Consider the following 23,398-nt stretch of genomic DNA (forward strand, 5'->3'; position numbering starts at 1 on the left):
AGTTGTACAGAAGATTTCAGCAAAGGTGGGATAATTCCCTTACAGGCTGCTGGACCCATGCACTGGCCAGGTATTGAAAGATGGATCTAGTAAAAACATGAATAATTCAATCACAACCTGACCTGACCTTACGGGCCACGGTAGATAAGGAGTAATTGCAACGCATTAGATTGGACAACTCCCCTAGCCGTCATGAATGCGTCCCGATATCCGAGGGACCAGAGCTATTTATGTTCAATTGTCCGAAATTCGTGGATAGAAGAGGAAGGTTAAGCGGCTTCTTCAACGTATTTGTCGAATCGCATAATCTTGCGGATGAGATGCTGAGGTCGGAGGCAGATTGGAGTGCGGTAAATACAACAATAACTGCAGTACAAGAAAATCTGCATCACAATGAGCCCGGAAAGCACGCGTAATTTTATCGTGTCGGAATAGACAGTGCGTTCACCGGTCGACCTTTTTTCCTTCATAGGGAAAGGTATCAGTTACCTAAGAATTACAGGCAGTTCTGCAGAGACTAAAGGGCCGCAAGGAATAGTTCCGCGAGGAGACAGTTGAGCTAGTGATCTTGCATCGACTGTATGCGCTGATGCCCGGGTTTGTTTGCCTTCTTTTTTGGAGGAACAGTCGACATCTGCATGTTGCGGTAATTGACCATTACATCAACCGTTGTGAAATTTTTCTTCCATCATGCTGCAGCTTGTGATCGTGGAGGAAGAATTAGTCCTTAACGCCCACGAGCGGACCATGGAAAAGTTTCTCACGACCAGTAAGATTTTTCGTGATGCGATAAACGGTATTGAGGGAGTCATAATCTTATATCCCCCTATCACAGGATCCTTTATGTTGCGCATTCCGAGCGCTGAAAGTCAAGCACATCATACGCGTTCCCGCCCCTGGTATTAGAGCCTTGAATTGCCCAAACCAATCCATCTGCTTTAGTTTCAGTAGTCAGCCAATCTCATGGTGCCTTCTCGAGGCATAGCTATCAACTTGACTTGCGCTAGAGAATAGAATTGTTTCTATGCTTGTCCAATCTATATATTTTTATCAATATTATTCAGCTTGCCCTTCTCGATGTCTGTTGTCTGATCCGTAAGATAGTTTTCATACCACCGAACAGCGGTCGTCCGCAAGCGAATCACGTTGTGCCTAGGTTGAATCACTCAGCCCGCTTATGTTCGTCACGCTTACTAGAATCCAATGATTCCCTTGAAAACCAATATCCTAGCTCAGTTGACATTAAGATGACCACGCCCAGAATGGAATTTCTGCTGAAGTTTGAGCCGGCCACTAAGCTTGAAAACATTGCCATTGTTAAGGAGCGGCCGCGATTTCCAGAATCACCGTCATCAAATCATAAACCATTGATATCGGCAACGGGCCGAACCTTTAGGATTAGCACGCATGGCAACTGTTTCTGCAACATAAAGAAGGCTCACGGCTTCAAGGTGCTAGCCCGTGAATATCTATCCCTTTCAGTCGTGTTTTACGGTAAGTAAGGATGTGGGGTATAACCCGTCAACCACACCTATGCGCCGTCGTTCGCGGTTACCTGGAATGCACCTCATAAATTTCCGAAACGCTTCCCTAACCTACATAACCAGCTAGGGAGAGCGGGTTCCACTGCATAGCGTAGCTTGGAATGGAATTGTCACCCTTCCTGAGTGCGTGATCAGGTACGGGTCAGAGCCCTGTTTCTTCATCTAAAATGGTATCAAGTCAGCCTACTCCGATCATTCAAGGCAGACAGGTGTTCACGAATACTCTCGTTGCTTGGAGAGTCGCCACATGACTTCATCCTGGAGTAATGAGGTGCACTGCGTTCCGGGTACGTCCCCCTGGGCATATGCTATGGTCGATGCTGTACCCTATTTATGCCGCAAGGCTAGTGTCAACGTCCGCCGTTGAACGCCATATCGCCCACACTGCTGTAGTTGAATTGCGCTGAAGCGACTGCCATAAAGCACGATCGCGCCCAGCGCAGCATTTGCATCATGATGTTACAAGAACCCTGGACAGTCAATGGCTGTGTCAGTGATTTGCCTGCAGATATTCGCCTGCACAGGGCAAGAAACTGATCTACGTTTGTCCGCGAGTGCCGTTGGTAGCGTGTACATCGCACGATTTCAACCGACGCCATGCAGGTATTGTTAGGTGTCCTTTATTTTGGTCTGAAGGTAGTCCGATATACCACGGCCTACACGATCAGGTGGAGTTTGCCTTTACTACAAACCGATTTACTTAGGATCGGATGGGGAAGGGGGAGTAGGGCCGGGTTATGTTGTTAGACGATGAGGATAAGGACGATAGGATAAGTACATCAAAAGTGTGTCTACGACGGGCGGGGCATTGTTGCTTAAATAAGTTACTCTTCTCGTGCAACGTTTCCTTCAAGCAGGGTAGCATTCTGTGTGGTAAAGACTCAGAGGACTGAATCCATGCCCTTTGTGTCTGTTCAGCATACTGTGACATCCGTAATTTAAACGACATTTGCATTCACATAGTACCTATGATTCTAGTCAGCGTTCTCTATGCTGAGCTGATTCCAGTCAATCCGTTGGGGATTGTCGTCCTCATGTACTTGAGAATTAGACCTGAGTCTGGTGGCGACTCATCCGAAGTGGCTCTTGCCACGAAGGAGGGACCTGTTCTAGGAGATTTCCAGGGGGCTGTGCTCTCCGCCCGGTTATTTGCGGCTGCCTCGTTGAGTATAGCTAGCTGCTCGTAGGCTCAAGCGTGGAATTGCTGTATACAAGTGAGCAGAGGTAGGCATCGCATCCACTTGTATGATCGTTGATCCTGCACCTTGTATTATATAAACCAGTACCGCCGGGCGGTCGCAGTGAGGCTCAGATTCTAGTCTCGAAATCAATACGTGTCCGAAGAAAACCGCGGGATTATGTCTAAACGGCGGTTACTCATGTTAAACCCCCAGGGGCTTCATGATCTGTTCCATTCTTGCATTCGTTATGATGCTGACACGTTCCAGAGCTTCAGGGCCATAAGGAGGCCCATCCGCATGCAACTTGTTGAGCGATGACAGCTCGGGGAATCCTTTCAAAGTTTGTGGCGTGCCTACCTACACAACGTGGAGGAAAGGGCAGTATTGCCCTTCAACCAGCAAGTTTCATTCCTTACGATGATGCAGCCCCTATAGCTAGGAGTTTTCTCCTAAACTGTTCGCACCACCCAACATCTTAACCTTACAATAGAGGATACAGCATGTTGGAGGATAGAATATAGAGGATAAAGGATAGAGGATAGAGGATGGAGGATAGAGGATAGAGGATAGAGAATAGAGGATAGAGGATAGAGGATAGAGGATAGAGGATAAAGGATAGAGGATAGAGGATAGACGATAGACGATAGACGATAGAGGATAGAGGATAGAGGATAGAGGATAGAGGATAGAGGATAGAGGATAGAGGATAGAGGATAAAGGATAGACGATAGACGATAGACGATAGAGAATAGAGGATAGAGGATAGAGGATAGAGGATAGAGGATAGAGGATAGAGGATAGAGGATAAAGGATAGAGGACAGATAGAGGATGGTGGATGGATAAAGGATCCAGGATAGAGGAAAAAGGAGGTAGGACTGGGGACCTAGAACAGACAGACAGAGGGGAGAGTATAGAGGGCAGACAGAGAACACGGGGCAGACGACGGAGGACCAAGGATATCGGGCAGGGGCGGGATTATTTCCTAATGAGATACATGGAGAATAGTTGATTGGTCACCATCGAAGTTTGATTTCTGGTTCTTCTTATTGAATTTATATGGTTGCTTTTATTTTGCCGGAGCTTAATCTCGATAGAGCCTTTTTTGCCGAGATAAGCTTGGTTGAAACTCGGCGGTTGAAGTGTGGAGGGGGGTCGCCTGGTATCCAGAATTGACCGCTGGCGACCATATTTTCATCTCTGTGGCCGTTCAGTTTACGGTAGACAAACCTTAGCTTTTGGCGCTGTTTTTTACCGCTCTAGGTAAGTGCTTAGTGCTGGTTTTAAAACTGATAGTTTCCCTTTAAGCATAGCTGAAACATTGAATATAGTGACAACTATAAAATATATTTGCCGCCCCAACTTCACTCTGAGTAGTAAGTAGTTCCTATTTTGTATTTATTCGTCCAAAGTATAACCAACAGCATCTGCGTTTGCCCACATCTGAAAATTCCAACCCCACCTTGGTTTGCTCCAATTCGGAACCAATTACTCGCCTGAGTAGCATCCCCCATTTCAATTTGGAAAATTAACTCATTCTATGATTGCCTAATTTATGTATTGAGTTCCATTTCAAACTTTCAGACCTTCAACAATTACAGCCCTATCGGAACCTGGAGCTCTTGCCAATGGAATTCAATCGCTACCTTGTTGTCCAAAGTTTGTGTAAACAGATCTAAATCAATTTGTGCTGAACGTTAATTTATCTTTATTTATTTATTTTAATTTGGAGCATGACTTACTCTCCAAAACGTGATTACCATTTCACAAGTTTGAACAGGGTTCAGAGAAAAATTCACAAGTTTAGAAACATTTTTTTGGGATTGCTACAAATTACAAAAATTTCCTTATCATCTTCAAGTTTCCCGAAATTTATTAAATTCAGATTTTGTTTACTTTCCATCCCCCCAGGAAAAATTTATTCCAAAACTTTTCACATCATCCCTTTCCTCGTTCCGCTCCGACAGCATTCATCTTGAATATCTTCTGTACCATAATAATGACACACAACCGGGAAATATCGTCTGAATTTTAACAGCATGTCCTCCATACATTCCTGTTTCGGTGTCCACTCCAGTAGCATCACAGGATAAGTTTGGACTCAAACATAAGGCGCAGAACAACCACAGTCGCGTGCTGACGAACGAATTCCTTGCTTTGTCGCTAATGAGGAAACAATTTCCATGAATAAGGGCAAAGAGTCTATGAACTTTTTCATCAACTGAGAAGGGAGGTCCTTATGTCCTCGCTCTGACCGTTAACTTATCCAACAGCAATAAAAGTTGGCCCATAAAATTCCCATGTTACTGAGCAAATTATGCATGGCTCAGTGGCAATGGGTGCTTTGGAGTAGCCTTGGACAATGTTTTAAATGTTGACTGCGTTCATGATTATTGTCCTTTGACTCGATGTTTGGGGGTTGGCAAGCAATGCGGTACATGGAGCGAATAATGTTAAGAATTTGCTTGCCGTTTTTATCGCCAGCAAAGGACTGGGGTCACTTTGTTTTCAGGTTCCCAATGCATTGGCCTCGGGTATATACACCCACATACATGGCCACTTGCCTGAGTTCGAAATTTCCCGAGCTCTTCACGGAAATTCTGCATGAACCTAATGTGGTCATGTCTTCTTCCATTCGCCATTACCGCCCTCCCGTCGGGTCCTTTTTTACTCTCAATTTATTTCTTAATTTATGAAGTCAAATTGCAGCAACTTTTCCTCCATTTTCCACAAGCGAAACGTGTTTATTACACTTAGACCACGTGACTAAATAAAACGTCTCCTTTGCCTCGGGGTGACACTTTGGAGAAAGTTCAAATGGTTGAGCACTTTCACCAGTACCCAATAAACGTCGAACATGCCTGGAAAAAAAATTAAAAAAGGTAGCCGGAATCCTAGTTCCTCCGTACCAAAATGCGTCATGATCAAATGCCTTTGCATCTTCAACAAATCAGTTGCGGAAGGAGAGCCCTCAGACGGGACCGAAAACCATCTCGAAAAACATTCGGAGCATGCAAAACTGCCATCTCGAAGGATATTAGAGCACGTACCCAACAAATACGTCATTCTTATGCAAGTACAATTAGGCGTGTTCATTTTCATCCCCAACTTTTATATTTCGTGTTTCACCATTTATTCTCCGCACAGCACAAAAGAAAACCCCGGGGTGCGCGAGAGAGCCAACATCGACCCGATTTCCACGAATGCCAGTTCCTCCGGGGAGAAATTTCCATGCATGTCAAGGAGCTTAAACATTTTAGTGTCTAGCGGAATGAAATGCAATTAGAGCAAGTTCAAAACATCAATCAAATTAATTAGGTTTGTGAGTGCAGATAAAAACGGCAAACAACGAGAAAGATTTTTCGCGAAAATTCATTTGAGATTTTTGGGATTGGATTAGAGGAGCATGGGCGTGTGCTGAATTTAGGTCAATGGAATGCAGATTGGATGGTTGCTCAGCAACTACTGTGCTGCCAGGGAGTAGAATATTGCGAGATAAACCGCTTCATGGAGTTAGCACATGTATGGCTTCAGCGGAAGTTTGAGCAACTGAAATTTGATCATACCCTTGCAAGGAAGAAAATCTCCCAAATATTAACTTATCTCCGCAAAGGCGGAAGACTTATGCATCCGGAAGTTCATCAAAGTAAGACTCCTTTGCTTGGGACGGTTCTATTAGATTCTCTGTATGTTGAGCACTTCCTGCAACTTCCGTGCTACCCTTCACTGTTACAGAACCCAAGTGAATCCTCGACAAAAAACAACACCCTCAGAAACGGATTGTTACGTATCGAATATGGAAACATAAAAATCAAATTTACGGATATTAGCATGCAGCGTAAGCGATACCAGCGGCATGGGAGACTCCAGGATGAAAAGGATTCGGCCCACATACTAGAAGCTCGGCCTGTATCGTCTAGCGCCTGCTTTGCATCCCTCGAGTGAACCAACAAGACGTTCAAGCTACGAAGGACCATGTCGACAAGACTACGATATTAAGATTTAAGACATTATCCTTTGTGCTTTTAGATCCTCTTCAACTTCAACAACTGTTGCTTTGCTTTCACGTCATCTGGGAGTATACACAATACTAAAGAAAATCGTTTTCGATGAAAAGTGGGTAGTCATTTCCCTCAATTTCAGTGAATGGTAAACAGAAAAACTTAGGAAAGTGTTTAAAATGACTATGAAGTTGCTCGCCGCATATGTGGAAGGATGCCTGTTGCTAGGGTCAGATTTCAATATCCTGAACCTTCTGTTTTTTTTATTTTTATTTGTACACGGAGGTGTCAAAATCTAAGAAAGAAACCTCCGCTCCAACTCAGCCGTGCCAACGTCGGAGCTAATCAGGCACGTGTAGAATTCGCATCCGCACAAAAGGCCCCCAATTTCGTACTTCTTGACGAGGTAGGTTTGCCTACAGGCCTTCGCTTCGTCTCCGTTCTACTTTTCTCCTCCTTATTTCCTTCAGCATTTCGTTCTGTAACTTAAGGATTGCGCAGCAAACCATAGCTCAGTTCTCCCAATCTATCGTCCCTAGGCTCACCTTCCTCCCCAGTGCTTCAGCGATTCAGGTCCCTTCACTCCATCGTGATCCACGAGTAGTGAAATATCACAGGTTCTAGATCCTCCGCTACGTCACGACGAAAATTCGACGAATCATCCAATCAAAAGCGATGCAGATATTATCTGTAGCAACAACCTTGTTTAGCGAGGACCCAAGTAATATGGTAGCTGGTCCTCTCGTGTTTCTCCTCAAGCCGGCCGTCATCGATTTCTCTTAGATAGTCGCTTAACCCTGCCCTTATATCCAGCATTGGGTCGACGGGGAGGCGCAGGTTCTCTCCGTATACCATCTCCGCGGGGCTGGTCGTGAACTCCTCTCGGCAGGCCGTTCGAAAACCAAGGAGGACGAAAGGCCCGGACTGCGACCACAACGGATCGCCGCGAGCCACTATGGCAACCTATAGCGTCCAGTGCCATCGTTTCATCATCCCATTGTTCTGTGGATAGTACGTGGCGCCAACCTTGTCGGCCAAGCCAAAACCAAGTGGCCGAGGAGAACCTCCATAGTGGTGGCACCGGGAGACGCTGTAATCACTTTGAATGCTCCAAAGGCCGAATCAGGGCAATCAGACCCGAGGTTGCACGGGTACTCATCTGAAGTGGCAATTTGGTCACGAAACCTTGCCAGGGATATACTGGTACCATGGGAACCGGGATAGCCCCTGGACTCTCATACTTTGAGTGAACTCCCGTTGTATGTGAGTGCAGCTCAGTTGTTTGCGGTTGGCCCAACCGTGGGAGTTTCATGGGGGTTGTGGTTGTGCTCAAGCGAGAAGAGACCTTCAGGCCTCGGGGTGGTATTGCGTTTCAACACGGGTGCCGTACTCCTTAGTCCGGTTTAGGAAATTTAGGTAGATCTTGCATCCACCAGTATGAATGCTAAGCCACGCACTTGGTATAGACTGGTACCATTGTTGCTTGTCTCAGCGGGGCTTTGATTGTGGTCACAAAATCAATCCGTGTCCTAAGAAGACCGTGAGAATAATTCTTCCAGACAGGTGCTCACGTAAAACTCTCAAGGACTTAATTGTGGATAGTACACAGTAGTCCTGTCCCGTTTGAAACCAAGGAGTTTGCCCTTACTCCTAGAAAAGAGTAGACTCAAACTGCATTGCCTGATCCGTGATAATTACAGTTGGTACACCAAGGCGCAGGATTCACTCTCCACAGAGGAGCGCGGCACATGATTGCTGCTTCAGCCCACCGCATAAACCTGTCGATAATTGTGAGGCAATACTAGTATCCAAGGGATTCTTGCAAAGGGGCAATGATTTCAAGGTGGATGGTATGGAAGCGCTTGGTCGCCCGAGGGAGTACGCTTACTTCCTTTCTTACGTGCTTGTTGACTTTGCGTGATGCACTGTTCGGCCCAAAATTTTACGTCCTTGTTCATGAACGGCCAGAAGTAGTAGTAACAAACTGGGTCGTTTTCCAGATGCGTGGGTGCGCAAAATTGTGTATTGGATTAAATACTTCCTTGCGAAAATAGGCCTTAATGAATGGCCCAGGTCGCTGGTCTGAGGTCTCGCAGAGTAAGTAGGAGTTTGAGCTGAAAATAGGAAACTCCTTGAATTTGTACTTGGGTTTTGCTCTCATCCTCTGGAGCTCTGCGTCGTCTTTCTGCTTCTCGCCAATTTCCATATAATCGACCGTGGCGGGGATTGATACCACCAAAATTCGAGGTAAAGCGTCAGCAACAAAATAGTCTTTTCCAGACACGTGTTGGACATCAGAAGTAAACTGGCTGATAAAACGTAAGTCCTGATGTTGGCGGGAGGACGCTTTGTCGGGCTTTTGTTTCAAAGCAAGAGTGAGTGGCCTATGGTCCGTGAACACGGGGCCTCCCCTCAAGGAAGAAACGTAAGTATTTGATGGATAGGTACGCGGCGAACAGCTCACGATCGTAGACGCTCTAGTTGCGTTGAGCTGGGTTGAACTGCCTCGAAAAGAAGCTCAACGGGTCCTTAGTTTGATTCACCCGTTGGTGAAGACCGGTGCCTACCGCTTTGTCTGAGGCATCGATGAACACAGCTAGGGGTGCGTATGGTCGAGTGTTGCATCAACAGGTTGTCGTTTGACCGTCTCAAACGCCTGATAGGCCTCAATAGACCACGCAAACTCCCACGAGTCTTTGATTTTGATCCTAGACAAGTAAGCGTAAGGATCGTTTGATGATGACCGGCCTTGGAGAAGAAACTACGATAGAAGTTTGATATGCCCAAGAACCTTAGCAGATCCTTTACCGTGGTTAGCAGGGGAAAGTTCTTTATCGCTTCAATCTTGTCTGGGTCAGGTTGTATTACAATTTATCCTAGAAATTTTACCTGCGTCTGTAGGAATCGTAAAAGTACGCTAGCTTGTAAGTGAGTGCCCGAAATCATTAATGAGTGGAATGAGGTATCGTTCTGGAATTGTCTTTGCATTCAGACGCCTGTAATTTCTACAAGGTCTCCATTTGCGGTTTGGCTTAAATACCAGATGATGTGGCGATGACCAACGACTATTGGAAGGTCTGCGAATACCTTGGTTCCTTAAGTCATTGAACCCTTTCTTTGCAACAGCAAGTTTCTGGAATGAAAGAGGACCCACCAAAGTTTGCGAAACCAGTTTTGTTGATGTGGTGCTGAACATCGTGCTTACCCAGCTAGGAAGAACTACTTTCAGTAGTGATGTTGCCGTATTTTCGGAGGAGTTCACGAATGCAATGATCGACAACGTCCTCCAAAATAATCGGGAGAGTGTCGTTTGCGTAGGTGGAAATTTTCCCTGACATCCGGAAAGAGGTTGCAGGGTCTATTAATGATTTTGTTCTGCAGGTCTACCAACAGCCCATAGTGTCACAGTAAGTCTGCGCCGAAAATGGGGGTTCTAACGTCCGCCAGACCGAATCCCCTCGAAAACGTTCGGCGTAGTCCGAGACTCACATCTACCTGCCTATAGCCATAGGTGCTGATGAGAGAGAAGTTCGCCCAGCCAATCGTAGGTTCTTTGGTATTAATTAATAATAATATTCGGACGACGAACCGGGAGAACCGACACCTCTGCGCCCGTCTCGATGAAGCAACACCTGCTCAGGGAGTCGAAGATTATAAGGGACCGTCGACGAGGCACCTATCGAGCCTAATTGGTGAGCAGAACTACCGGTTCGGCGTCAAATCAAGAATGAAAGTGTCATTCCGGTGACATTTACTTGCCCCAGCCTCTTTAGGCCGGCAACTGTGTCCGCGTCAATAGAGGCGAATTCACCAAAGCGATGTGTTCGTGGCTCGCGCCTTCGATATGCCGCCAAATCACTCCGCCCTCAGCTGAAACCGTGTGGGTTTTGTGTACCTTTCCACATGTCTAGCATGAGGTCACACATTCATTTCTTTCACCAGGATGTCAGCCGGGATCATGGCTGGCACCAGCACTGTTGACTCTTCTGACGTGGTTCTGAAAGCTCTACATATCCTCAGAACAATCAACCAATGGGAACTTTGCCTGACAGTAGCCAGCCTAACTTCGTCTTCTGGGCCATCAAAGGATTTCCTCTCTTTATTCGTGGCTCTATTATATCATCAAATACTTCCGCTCCCAATACCAGATCGATGTCGGCCTTGACGTTATATTTCGATTCAGCAAGTCCAAACTGAGTGGATTTTCGCCAGGTTCTCATTTGGCAGATAGGTCGTTAATGATCGTAGTACATAAGCCTTAACTGTAGGTGGATAGGTTGTATTGGCGTTTAATGTTATGATGATCTTTATTTCACTCCAGGCACCGCACCATGCACTTCCGCGAATCGCTATGTGAAGGACAATTTCGACATACCTTGGAATGCTGAATGAATCTATTTCTTTCCTCGATTGATTGCTTCCTGAATTCGTCACTGGCAAATATTGCATGTTTCCCATTGCAATATGTGCAACCACCTTTCGTTTGTGCCGAAAAGGGTTTTTCCTTCGGGCGCTGAGTTGATGAAGGTTGGGCTTGGATGGACAGAAGCAACTTATACCTTTTCAGAAGAAATTCGCATAACTTTCCCACCTTTCCTTGCTGATGGCAGTAAAGAATAGGAGGGAATTTTGGCAGGTGTTCCGAGAACCGATATGTCTGCATCACTTCCTTGTATATGTCGATAGTCGGAATCGACGTTAATCCTCCTATTCCAAGTGCCATTGCTGGCAGGTGCTCTCCGTGATTGCATCTGATGTGCCGAGTCGCATCCCAATATGACCAATTTCTCCTTCTCCTGTCATTGATTTATTGACAATCTGATCGTTGCTTCAGAGCAATGCCTTGATCGCCACCAACTTTGCCTCCATCTAGTCCACCCTTCCTATAATTCCTTTCTAAGATTTCAACTTCTTTAGTAAGGCCCTTTTGCTTCTTTGGTGTTGCCTCCACCATATCTATTCTGGTATTGCTTTTTTAATATTTGGAGTCAGGGAAAGTAGGATTAAGATATCGGGGATTGGACCAACACGGATTTGATTCTAAAAAGACTCGACGGACCTTTTTTAAGTGAAGAAAATCACGTTTCACGAAACGCCGGCGTGAAATCGATAGTGAGAGTACCAGTCCGCTGACATTTTCTCGTCCCAGCCTCCTGTCAGGGCGTCAGTTGTGTCTGCGGCCATCCAATGCGCCAGCAGAGGTGATGCTCTCATGGTTCCTGCCTCCGATGTGCCGCCATATCACTCCGACCCCAGCTTAAACCGTGCGGATTTAACGGAGCAACCCGACCGCGTGATCCCGTCAACAGGGTTATCGAGCGAATCTGACGCCCCACGAGCGCTTTTCTGAAGCATCCGCCGGCCCATCGAACGGTTTCAATCTTGACAAGTAGACCTACTTAGGGCGACCCCGAACGTCGAGCTTAAAGGAGTGCTCACCTCGCCCCAGAACTGTGAAGGGGTCCTTGTATGGTGGTTACAGCGGCATTCGAGGATCGTCGACCCTAATAAGGACCTGCGAGCATGTCTCGAGGTTCCTGGAGGTGTGGACCTCCATTGTCGTGTGTCGGGAAGGGGAGCCACAGCTTCGAAACCGCGTCCTTAACAGGCGCAGCATGCCGGAGTCGCTTAACCTTGATGACCAGCACAGAGTCCTCCACGACCACTTGATACGTTCTCAGCAGATCGTGTCTACGCTATTATAGCATCCTGGTAGCTGGTTCTTGACCACCACCAACATCTTTGCCAGTCAACGAGTTCTTCTGGCGCCTGGAGGCTTCGACCAACTCAACCCTACAGGGGGTGTTTTCGGTCTGCTGTGTACTTATATATACACCCTTTTCAGAGGCGGAGCAGCAGATTGGTACTAGGGCTACCACCAGTCTCTAAGAAGAATTGAGTGGACCTCATTTCTTGACTCTTTGCCAACAGCTTAAGGATTCTCTTGGTGACTGGGATATCCTTGAACTGACGCGAGACTGTACTCAAAGTTTATCCAAAGGTTTCGATAGTTAATGTAAAGATGTGCGTTCGCTAGTCAATCGGTTGGAAAATTCCTTAACGGAAGGTAAATTGGTAGATCTGCTACGCTGTGGGCTGAGATCCTACGTCTAGGAACAACTTCTCCAGTTTCCGGCTGATATGGTTTGTGAGCTGTGCAAGTTACTGCAACAGAGCGAAATTTTAGAGGAGCGCCTCTCAAGCAGACTCTCGTACCAATAGCACAGCTATTCTGTTGAACCTGAAGAGAGTGTTGATATGAAGAACACCTCAGGAAATCCTCGTTAAGTTTCTTTTATTACTATTCATTGCTTCCATCTTCATGTGTTTTTGAACGCCCTTAGTGTGTAAACTACCACAGACCCCCCTCCACGACAAAGTGGTGTCCGAGGGGCAAATTTTTCCCCTTGCTCAAAATGTTATCTTTAACACCGGCGTGTATTATAGTTGGTGCCAAAATCAACCCCAGAAATTTCGGTCACGCTACACGCTACTCCACAGTGCAGAGGTGAGGAAGCTACTGAAGAGTTGTCTTTGCTCTGATGATGAAATCACCAGCAATTTTTGAAAAGAGAGTAGTTGCCAGAAAATAGGTGGTTGGTGAACTAACAGAAAGGAGTAAGCTGCTCCTCAAAACTAGGCGGGCCGTGATCAACCCGACTGAGGTCTCACCACTCCTAGGTTAGAAAATCCATAAATTCAATACTCCATCTTCACAACCATTCAACTTTGAATTGTAATTATTGAAGGCTATTTGAGTAATAGCCTGAAAAAGTCCTTTCCTTAGACGACGAGGTGAATGGGGATCCGTGGGGACTCGGTTACAAACTTGTAACCCGAAAAATCGGGGCTCCGCGTTAACCCTGTTCACTTAAGGCCGAGCAGATGGACCGCATTGTGAGGGCACTCTTCCCTGCACACCCCGTATGGGATGGTGACGTCGGCGCGGAGAGCGCAGAGGACTGTCCACTTTTCTCTGTAAAAGAGTTGGAACAGGCAGTCCTCTCTATGAAAAACAAGAAGGCGCCAGGACCCGATGGTATTCCAGCAGAGGTGTACAAACTGGTATTCCAACATCGGCCAGACCTACTGCTCGGCGCATTCAACGCTTGTCTGAAAGAGGGCATTTTTCCTGCTCGTTGGAAAGTTGCGAGGCTTGCGCTGATCCCTAAAGGGAAAAGCGATCCCGAACTGCCGTCTTCATACCGCCCGCTATGTATGCTTGATACTGCTGGGAAAGTGCTCGAAAAGCTCATCAGAAGTAGACTCGCTGAAGCGATACGCGCTGCCGGAGATTTATCTCCCAGGCAGTTTGGTTTTAGGGCAGGGAGTTCGATAATTGATGCTGTCATGCAGGTCGTGGACGCTGTTCGACGAGCAGAGGCACATAGCCGCCGAACTCGACGGGTGGTGCTCCTCGTAACGCTTGACGTCAGAAACGCCTTCAATTCCGTAAGATGGAAAGACATTCTAGGCACACTAGACAATACCTTCAACGTGCCGAACTATCTTTTACGGATTTTGAGGAACTATCTGAGGAACCGCCCCCTGCTCTATGAAACACTAGAGGGTCAAAGGTGGATGGAGGTCACATCGGAAGTAGCACAGGGATCCATCCTAGGGCCGGACCTCTGGAACGCTACCTATGACAGTCTGCTTAAACTCGACATGCCAGAGGAGTCGCGCCTGGTCGGCTACGCAGATGATGTCGCTGCGCTTGTTGCTGGACGCACTGTCGAGCAGGCGTAAAGCAAACTCGGCATATTGATGCGACGGGTAAGCGGATGGATGACTACTCATGGTTTCAACCTTGCAAAGGAAAAAACCGAAGTAGTCATCCTGACTAAGAAGAGAATTCCGACCCTGCGTCCCATATCGTTCGGCGAGTCGATAATCGAGTCAAAATCAGCGGTAAAGTACCTCGGGTTGGCTCTTGACTCAAAGATGAGCTTTTCTGAGCAAATCCAAGCAGCAGCGAACAAGGCTGCGGCTGGAGTTTCGGCGTTAAGTAGGCTAATGTCAAATATTGGGGGTCCTACGTCTAGTAGGCGACGTCCCCTGATGAGCTCAACGCAGTCTGCCCTGCTCTACGGCGCAGAGGTATGGGCTGGCGCTCTTAAGAAGGAGGTATATCGTAGACGACTCGCGCAAGTACAGAGACGGGGAGCACAGTCTCTGAACCGGCCGTGATGGTGATCGCGGGAGTTATCCCCGTTGCCCTTCTTGCTAGGGAGCGTCAGGCCATATACAAGCGCAAGGGAGATGAGCCAAGGGAGGTGGTTGCTCGCGAAGAACGGCAACATACTCTAGACGAGTGGCAGCTCTCTTGGCAAAATGAAACTAGAGGCAGATGGACTGCGGGCTCATCGTCAACTTAGGTGCGTGGCTGAATCGGAAGCATGGTGAGACTGACTATTTCCTTACCAAATTTTTAAGTGGGCATGGAAATTTTCAGTCTTACCTGCACAAGATTGGAAAGGCGCGTTCTCCGGATTGTGTGTTTTGCAATGGAGTTGTGGACGATGCCCACAACACTTTTTTTTCTTGTGGAAGGTGGGATGAGGTTCGTCAGCAGCTCTATTTAAACACAGGGGATCTCTCTCCAGACAACATTGTGGAAGAGATGCTGAGGACTGCTGATAGCTGGAACCGTGTTGCCCATTACGTTCGGGCCCTTCTCGTTGCTAGAAGATAGAACTCGACCGGTGGAGGAGCCGGATGGCCGGGGGTTCCTTGAACTGACAGCTCCCTTCCTCCTCTCCCCTCCCGTTGGTGAAAGGAATTCCCTGATTTGAAGGCTCCGCAAGGCGGGAGAGTTCGGGAGCTGGCCCGAAGTAATGTGACAAACGGTTCCAGGCTAGCTCTCTGACGATGGGGAGGTGTTTAGTTGGTAGTCCGACGACGTACCGAATCGGGAGTCCAACACTGTGTGCGTAAATGCATTCACCTACCCTACCCCAAAAAAAGAAAAAAAAAATTTCCTTAGACCCGCGGATAGATTTCAAAACCAAAAATATCTCAAAGGAAACTTAAAGCTCTTCTTTCAAAAGATCTAATCATCTAAAAATATACTCAACAAAGGTCCCCTTATCATTTCAGATACCAAGCCGCATCAGAAACCATCGGTGGATCTATTACCAGTTTCTAAAAATGAAGTTATCGTGGGCGCTACCTCCAACCTTTGGAACTCACAGGACCCTAATAAGGACCGGAGCAAGGACAAGAGTATGTATATCATTATTACCTTCAGATTCCCTAAATTTAAATTGTCTCCCCTTTGTAGCAAAATGTAAATATTATACATTCCACTTGTTGCTGTCAATAAACCCACTCTTCCAGGAATATCCCATCACTTCCATGCCCAGATAGACAGAAATTGCCACAGACGTACCCTCCGCAGGTTCGTCATCTTCCTCATGAAAGGAAGAATTATGAACCTAAACCAATACGACAATTTCTTAGCTTTGAAAGCACTCCTTTTTCCCGCGCAAACTATCTCATTTAAACGAAAGCAAAACGGCGTTAACGCTCCTAAAAGGCCTTGTCCTTCTTTTCCTTTGAAAGGAGACTGATTCGAAAAAAAGTGCTCGAGCTTTCACTGTATATCCTTCCTTCAGGGAGATTGTTTATGTTTATTGCCACGAAAATTCATCCATACCCTCCATTGTCGGAATCCGAGTTCCTGGATAGCGTGCGGAAAGTGCTCCTTTGGGAATTGTTGATATCCGTTTCAATTGTGCTCTCTGACATTAAGAGGGAACAAAAGAGTCTGAAGACAAATATATAAGTCACTGGAAATTTCGATGGAAGTTTGTCATAGGAAGTTTATGTTACGTTGCAGCTCCTCAAAGGGAGGCCAAGGTATAACATTCTGTCAGTGAGCTCCTTTCAACGCTCGACTAGGTTTCGCGTTTTCATATCCGTTCTAGGCCAGGGACAACTTGGCAGCGCTCGAGCCTAGAGGCGTCATTTTTTAAGCACTCCGCCTTGAGCTTCTCCTTTTACTATGTAGTCTATCAAAGCCACTCTGACCTTTTTCGCTCCTCTCCTGAATATCGAACAGCACAGGACTCATATGAGCGTATGCCTTTCCGATGTGAATTGCCTTCATTATTTTTTCAGCTCCTGATGAAAAGCGTCGTTCGTTTTTCTATCACCTCCATTCTCGCCTTCTGCCGGTAGCTGGTAGCTCGCTCGTATTCCTTGATGTTTCATATGGTGAATGGCTCGCAATAAAGAAATTTTTCCAGAGAGAAGTTAACACAGAAAGACAACGAACGACAAGGACGAAAGTGACAAAGGGACGAAAGAAAAGCTTCTCTTAATCCTGAGTATGGATAAATGATTTCTTAAGAAAGTCAACATATGATGCGATGCGTTTTCTTGGGACGTGTGAGGATGAAGAAATGTGAAGCCTAAAGCACTTTTTGCTTTCTTGTGTCCTTACTTTGATCCATGTCTTTTCCGTCTTTTTCGTTGCCTCGAGTATAGAAAGGGCTAAGATTTACGATTTTTTGCGTCCCATTTACGGAGACGACAAAGCGACGAGTGGGAAAAAAGGATGTGTTAAATGAGTGTAAAGTATGTGTAAATGGATCTCAAGTACGATAATGATGCCAACGGTTCACACAATTTGTCGTATATGGCTTGCACGGGAAGCTCGTCTGCCCCTGCTGCTGGCACTTTTGGCCGGTTGTATGTTGGTCCTTTATGCCCTAACGCTGTCATTAGGTTTTTCGGTTGTTTAGTATCAGCGTCAGCTGAACGTGATATTTTACTCGAAGAATATGTGAACCTTATACGTTTTTGGCCAGTTATACCAAACTATTCGAGGCTTAATGGATTTTGTTTTTGCGACACAATTTCAGTGCGTGTTCCCGTAAAAAGACGTTGGGACTTTGAAGTGGATCATTTCGAAAACGACCAACTTTGGATGGAGTGCTATTAGTGATTATATATTTGAGTTTTCCCGATTAAAGTTAGCAAGGGTTAATACGCAGAAGAAATACATATATCATGGTTAGAGCGTAAAATCTAGCCTCTCCCAGCCCCAGTGAACTTTGAGTTCCTCAGAATGTTTTGACCCTAATTTTTCTTCGAAAAGACGACGAAATGTGCACAGAATGTTCCAAAACAGATTACCGATTAAAACATCCCCTAATTGCCCCTAGTACCCTAACCTGGCATCGTTAGATACATTACATCGTGCTAGGGTTGTTTGCTTCTTGAACCCGGGACTCATGAGGCCTTTACTACTTTGTTAGCTCCCCTACCCGCCATATTGACAGCCGTAATGCAGTACATTGCCCGCCATTGTATGACCCAATTTTGCATCATCGCCTCAACCAAAGTATCCGGAAGTACCTGATCTATGGCAAGGGAAGCATTGTCAATGACACACACAAACTTTTCCTAAGTAAAAAGTGCGACAGACATCATTTATCACCCTTCCAGTAAATACAGTTGAGCAATCCCGATTTTCTGCAAGTAATACCCGTGGCTACTGAAAAATGAAGTTAGATAACAATCAATCTCATCTTGCCTAGCACAGAAAGAAAGCCCGTAGATCGCTGATGAGTCGTGTCGCCCATTTAAACCCCAGGTCGCCCTTTAAAGATTGCTGTAATACGCTGAGAGTTCGATCTCTCTCCACGTCAGGGCACATTTGCTTCCTAGGGCGCCAGCTTTCACCAATCACAAAGAGGAGTATACTGAACCGCACCCATTAGCAAACGACGCCTACAACATACGGAAACTTCGATGTTGACTATTAGTCAGTCAATCACAAAATATTACAACTGCAGCCTTTTCCATGATGCTCAGAACCTACTAGACAAAACTTGACTCCAAGTCGATCATTATGTCCAGGTGTTTCATTGTCGACTAGATCTCGACCTTGATCTCACCCATTCGTATAGGAAGGACTGTGGGGATTCTCTCTTTGATCAAGGTTATTAGACTGAATTTGTGGTGCCCAACGTCGCAAAATTATTCAGAATTTCAAAAATTGGGACGATGGATAGACCACTTAGCTTGCGCCCATTCACTCTCCACCGTCCTTGAGGGGTTTCCAACGGCAGCTCCCGGTCCCTTAGGTAGTTCCTTAATATCTTTAAAATTAGCCAAGAACGTGAACATAATTTTCCATTGTCGGACAACCTCGCGGAATTTAAGGAATTTTCTCCATTTAACGAAATGAAAGGCAGCACTCGTCGGAAGTGATGAGGCCCACGACCGCATCAATTGTTTTGGCGGTAGGCCCCCCAGCATGAAGCACTTCTACCAGTCCTGGCATGATGAATTTCTTTAGTAGCTTCCCGGATGCGTTCAAGAGACTGAGAGGGCTGTATTCTGACGTCCATTAGGGACTTCTGCTGCCTCTGCTCACCAGCACCAGTCTCGTAACTGTCCAGTGAGAGGCAAACATGTGTTGAACGCACTGAGTGACAAATTCGACTTACGCCCAAATTCAAGCTTCAGCAATTCATAAGTCCCCGGGATTTTCTTTTACATGAACAAAACCGCTTCTTTCAATTCCTTGCTCTGCTTTTTCTCGCCCCAAGCATCGGCTCGGATAGGGCGGACAGAAAAACTGGCTTCACGATTTCCTCAATCTTGACTGTTTCCATGGAATAGGGTCATCGGCCAACTCCGAGCTTTTGGGTGACCCAATTATACCCGGGGCCCTCCCGCTCTCCCGGCTTTGGGAGCCTTCAAGTCAGAGAATCCCTTTCACCGACGGGTGGGGAGGAGAGGAAGGGAGTTGTTAGTTAGTTTGCCATTCATGCCTCCGCCGGTCGACTTCAATCTTTTGAAATAATAAAAACTTGATTTTCCTATTCGCTAGTGCTGATTTATACTTTGCAAATACCGATAGCAAGACTTGTTAGCACTGAGAAGGGAACAAGTGGTTCCCGAAAGATCGGTATTTGCAAAATATAAATCAACACTAACGAATAGGAAAACAAGCTTCTATTATTTCAAATAATTAATCGCTAGAAATACCGCGTAATTACACTCAGACTTCAATCTTCTTCCCAATAAGAAGAGCCCGAACATAATGCGCAATACGATTCTAGCTGCCAGCGCTCTTCAGCATCTCTCTAACAATGGTGTCTGGAAAAAGCGCCCCTGTGTCTGCATAAAGCTGCTGACGAAAGCCATCCCACCTTTCAAAAGATAAAAAGGTGTGTCCGGCGTCGTCCGCCACCCCATTCCTGTGCAGGTAAGACTGAAAACCTCCATGCCCGCTTAGACGTTGTGTAAGGAAATAATCGATCTCACCATGCATTCGGTTCAGCCATGGGTGTAAATTGTCGCCTGCCCCTTGGCTTATTTTGCCATGAGAGTTACCATTCGATACGAATGCATTGACGTTCTTCACGGTCAACCACCCCTCATAAGTTTTCGTCCTTACGGCGGTAGGCAGCTTTACGCTCCAAAGGCAAGGAGGGCAACGGGGATCACTCCCGCGATCACCGTGACCGCCGGTTTTGAGACAGTACGGTAAGCAGACGCCACTCGCAAAGCTTCCCGTTTCTGCACTTGAGCAAAGGCGCTAACCATGCACCTCATTGCCAAGGGCATCAACCCATACTTCCGCGGCGTAGATCAGAACCGACTGCGTTGCTCCCATAAGAAGACGTCTCCTAGTAGATATGGGGCCCCCATATCCATTAGCCATCCATCCACCCATTGCCATCCATCCGCTTACCCATCGCATCAATATATCAAGTCCGCTTTGCATCTGTTCAACATTGCGTCCGGCAACAAGTGCCGCAACGTCGTCTGCATAATCGACCAGGCGCGACTCTTGGGGCATATCGAGTCTGCGTAAACTACCGTAGGAAGCTTTCCAGAGGTCCAGCCCTCAGTTTGCACGAATAGAATATATGTCTTAATCCATTCAGAACCATCTCCATCCGGGGTCGTTCTAATGCTCATCCGATATTTAGGTTAAAGGGTCCCTTTGTGCTTCAAGGACGTAATTGAAAATACCTTATTGAATACTACGACACCTTGAAAAGGACAAAAGTTATTGATGAGGTTGAGTAACCAGTAGCGTAGTTCCCGGAAAAACAAGGACTCAAGCAACTTATGTAATTGAATAAGTAATCCGTAAAACCTTAACCACCCCCTTAAACTGGCAAATAAGGCAGTATGCACGTGAGTACTCACAAGTTCTCCTGTTGCCCGAACTTGCTGTCACTTTTCATTACTAATCTTGTTTTAAATGGTCTCGAAATTGTAGAAAATCAAGCTACCAAAGTCTTGTGGCCAGTTCCCCTTCTTGAAATGCAGCTTCATAATAGAACAAGGACATAAACTGTCAACGGAACCGAAAAAGTAACAATCTAGGCCGACCAGTTCCGTCGACATGTGCCTGATTACCTCTTGACTGCCAATTCAGGAGAGTGAGTCGAGTCCTTTACGCTTCGCCTCCTTTCACTGTATTTATTAAAATCATGGATTTTACCTTTCCTTTACCTTCCTGTCTTTGATGAAAGTGAACTCCCGTACGGGATGTCCCTTTTATCGAAAATTCCTTGGAGTCACCGAAGCGCAGTTTTCGTAATGTCTATTGCACGTCAAAAACAATTACGCGTTATCGTTGTCCGTTTCTATTAATATATTTCAGCTAACTACACCATTTTTCGAGGAGCTTAGAATCTTCTTCTCACCTGTTCCTCTTCATTTGTTAATGTCATAGCCATGAACCCGTTTCCGATTCCAAAGAAAGGTTTTGGCGTGTGTAAAGGCAACCCTACTCCCTTCTTGGCCAGTTCATCTGTTGCCTCATTGTCTTCCAACCCAAAATAGCCTGGAACCCAGAATATCCAGACTTTGTTGAACGAGCCGAGCGTATTCAGCCTCTAATTGCATTACGATACCAGTTTAGAGTTCACCTGGTTGGGCCCAAGGGTCTTGATCGCCGCTTGGCTGTCAGTCGGAATAGCAATGTTCTGCCCTTGTAGTTCTTTTGGATATTAAAAGAGGCACATCTGTCTGTGACATATATTTCAGCCTGAAATATGCTAGTGTGTAGCCAATGACCCCGGTATCCGCTCCCTTGATATAAATAATTCAGGGTACCGCATAGAAAGAATATCAATCTTCATTCGATTTAGACAGCTACACCCGCACTGATAATACTGGCTGCCCTGATGATTGTCCCACTAGCCTGCATCTGTATACGCAGATAGAGTGGGGTTAATCCTAGAAGGATATCCAGGGATGTCATTGGGTATATAGAGAATGGTACTATGGTGGATTTGGCTGGATTAATACGCAGCCATGCCTTTCTGCACCAGGCATTAGTAACCCTTAGTCCATTTACCCCTTGTTGGGGTATAGCATGTCAACCACATCTACGAACCATCTTTCGCAATTACCTGAAACGCACTTCAACCTGTCCCCCTGTCCTGACTTCCTGAGTCACCCGCAATCCTCCTCTGATATTCTGCGTTAAGTGCCTTTGGAGCGACTCACTTGTCAGCCATCTTCGAATTGTGGATTCCAAAATAAGGCATAGCTCGGAACGCAATTGATGCCCCTCCTTAATGTGTAACCTATCCACTGCCAATTTCACCTTTCGATCATAGCGCGTACGAGTGCCAGGCCGACCAAGTTCTTCTTTCGAGTGTAACGTCATGATCTTGCTCGCATGATACGACGGGGACAGGTATTAACGAGCGCCTGGAAATTTTCAGTAACAATGGAGTTGAGTTTCAACGTACTACCTCCATATAGCAACATAGAAAGAAAAAGCACAAAACAGCCTCAACTTGATCTTGGTGAGAGATAAGTAAATTTCAAGATTTTAAACAAGGCAGCGAAAGTGGATCTAGCGCTACTAATGTGTCGGGCAAGGTCCAGTTCGGTGCCATCGTCGGCAAAAACCACGCTTCTCATATTTACAAATTGATCCACGCCTTCAATGCTCTGCTCATTAATGCAGAAAGAGTCTTGGTTTTGGTGGTGTTTATATTCAATTCAACGCTACTTGCTTTATTTCCAAATCCATAGCCGTTTGACGAACGTTCATGCCCGGGTGAGAAAGCAAACAAGTGTCATTATTATAGTCGAGATACTTGCGGGAAAATGTGGTAGTCTATCGAATTCCTCCAGGAAGATGAGAGAGATGAGATGAGACCATCACGACCATTGGCTTTACTCCGTTTGATGGCCAAAATGATTTATCTTGTACTTGAAGGAATAGTCCGTATCCGAATGCTACGGTAACTAGCATCCACAAGAGAAGAACCTCCCCGGATATGACGCGGTTAAGTACCGTGGTGAAATGTTCTTTCTACCTCTTCAATTGTTCGTCATCGTGGGTGAGAAGTCGACCGTTAACCTGGCTTACAAGACCATTAAAATATTCACGAGCACATGTAAGTAAGCTCTTTCGTGGTGCAGTATACAAATCTTCCACTGACCAGCGCAATAGCAAAATTCCTTCTATCACAGTGGAAACTTCGTTGAATTTCTTAGGTCTCCGCTCGGTATTGAAGTCCAAGTGCGTCACGCCCGCCATCACTCGCAGCGGTCAAAATAGCCTTAAACTCCTTCCGTTCATCAAGTATAGGTATGAGGACACTTAATATTGCGTGCTTCATCGACGTAAAATTGCAAATTAATTTGCATTCCAGAGAGCGTTTTGTCCCCGATATC

The 23,398-nt window shown here is 46.1% G+C and overlaps 1 protein-coding gene across 2 annotated transcripts in view; it reads left to right on the forward strand.

The window, feature by feature from the left end:
- LOC119653079 (neurotrimin) overlaps positions 1-23,398 on the forward strand; it is a 190,732-nt gene that overhangs the window by 164,664 nt on the left and 2,670 nt on the right. For both annotated transcript variants that reach the window (XM_038057568.1, XM_038057567.1), the window contains one exon: positions 15,824-15,949. In XM_038057568.1, coding sequence (XP_037913496.1) covers positions 15,824-15,949 — 126 coding nt within the window. The remainder of the gene's footprint in view (positions 1-15,823; positions 15,950-23,398) is intronic.

The sequence above is a fragment of the Hermetia illucens genome, chromosome 3, assembly GCF_905115235.1.
Source record: "Hermetia illucens chromosome 3, iHerIll2.2.curated.20191125, whole genome shotgun sequence".
NCBI lineage: Eukaryota > Metazoa > Arthropoda > Insecta > Diptera > Stratiomyidae > Hermetia > Hermetia illucens.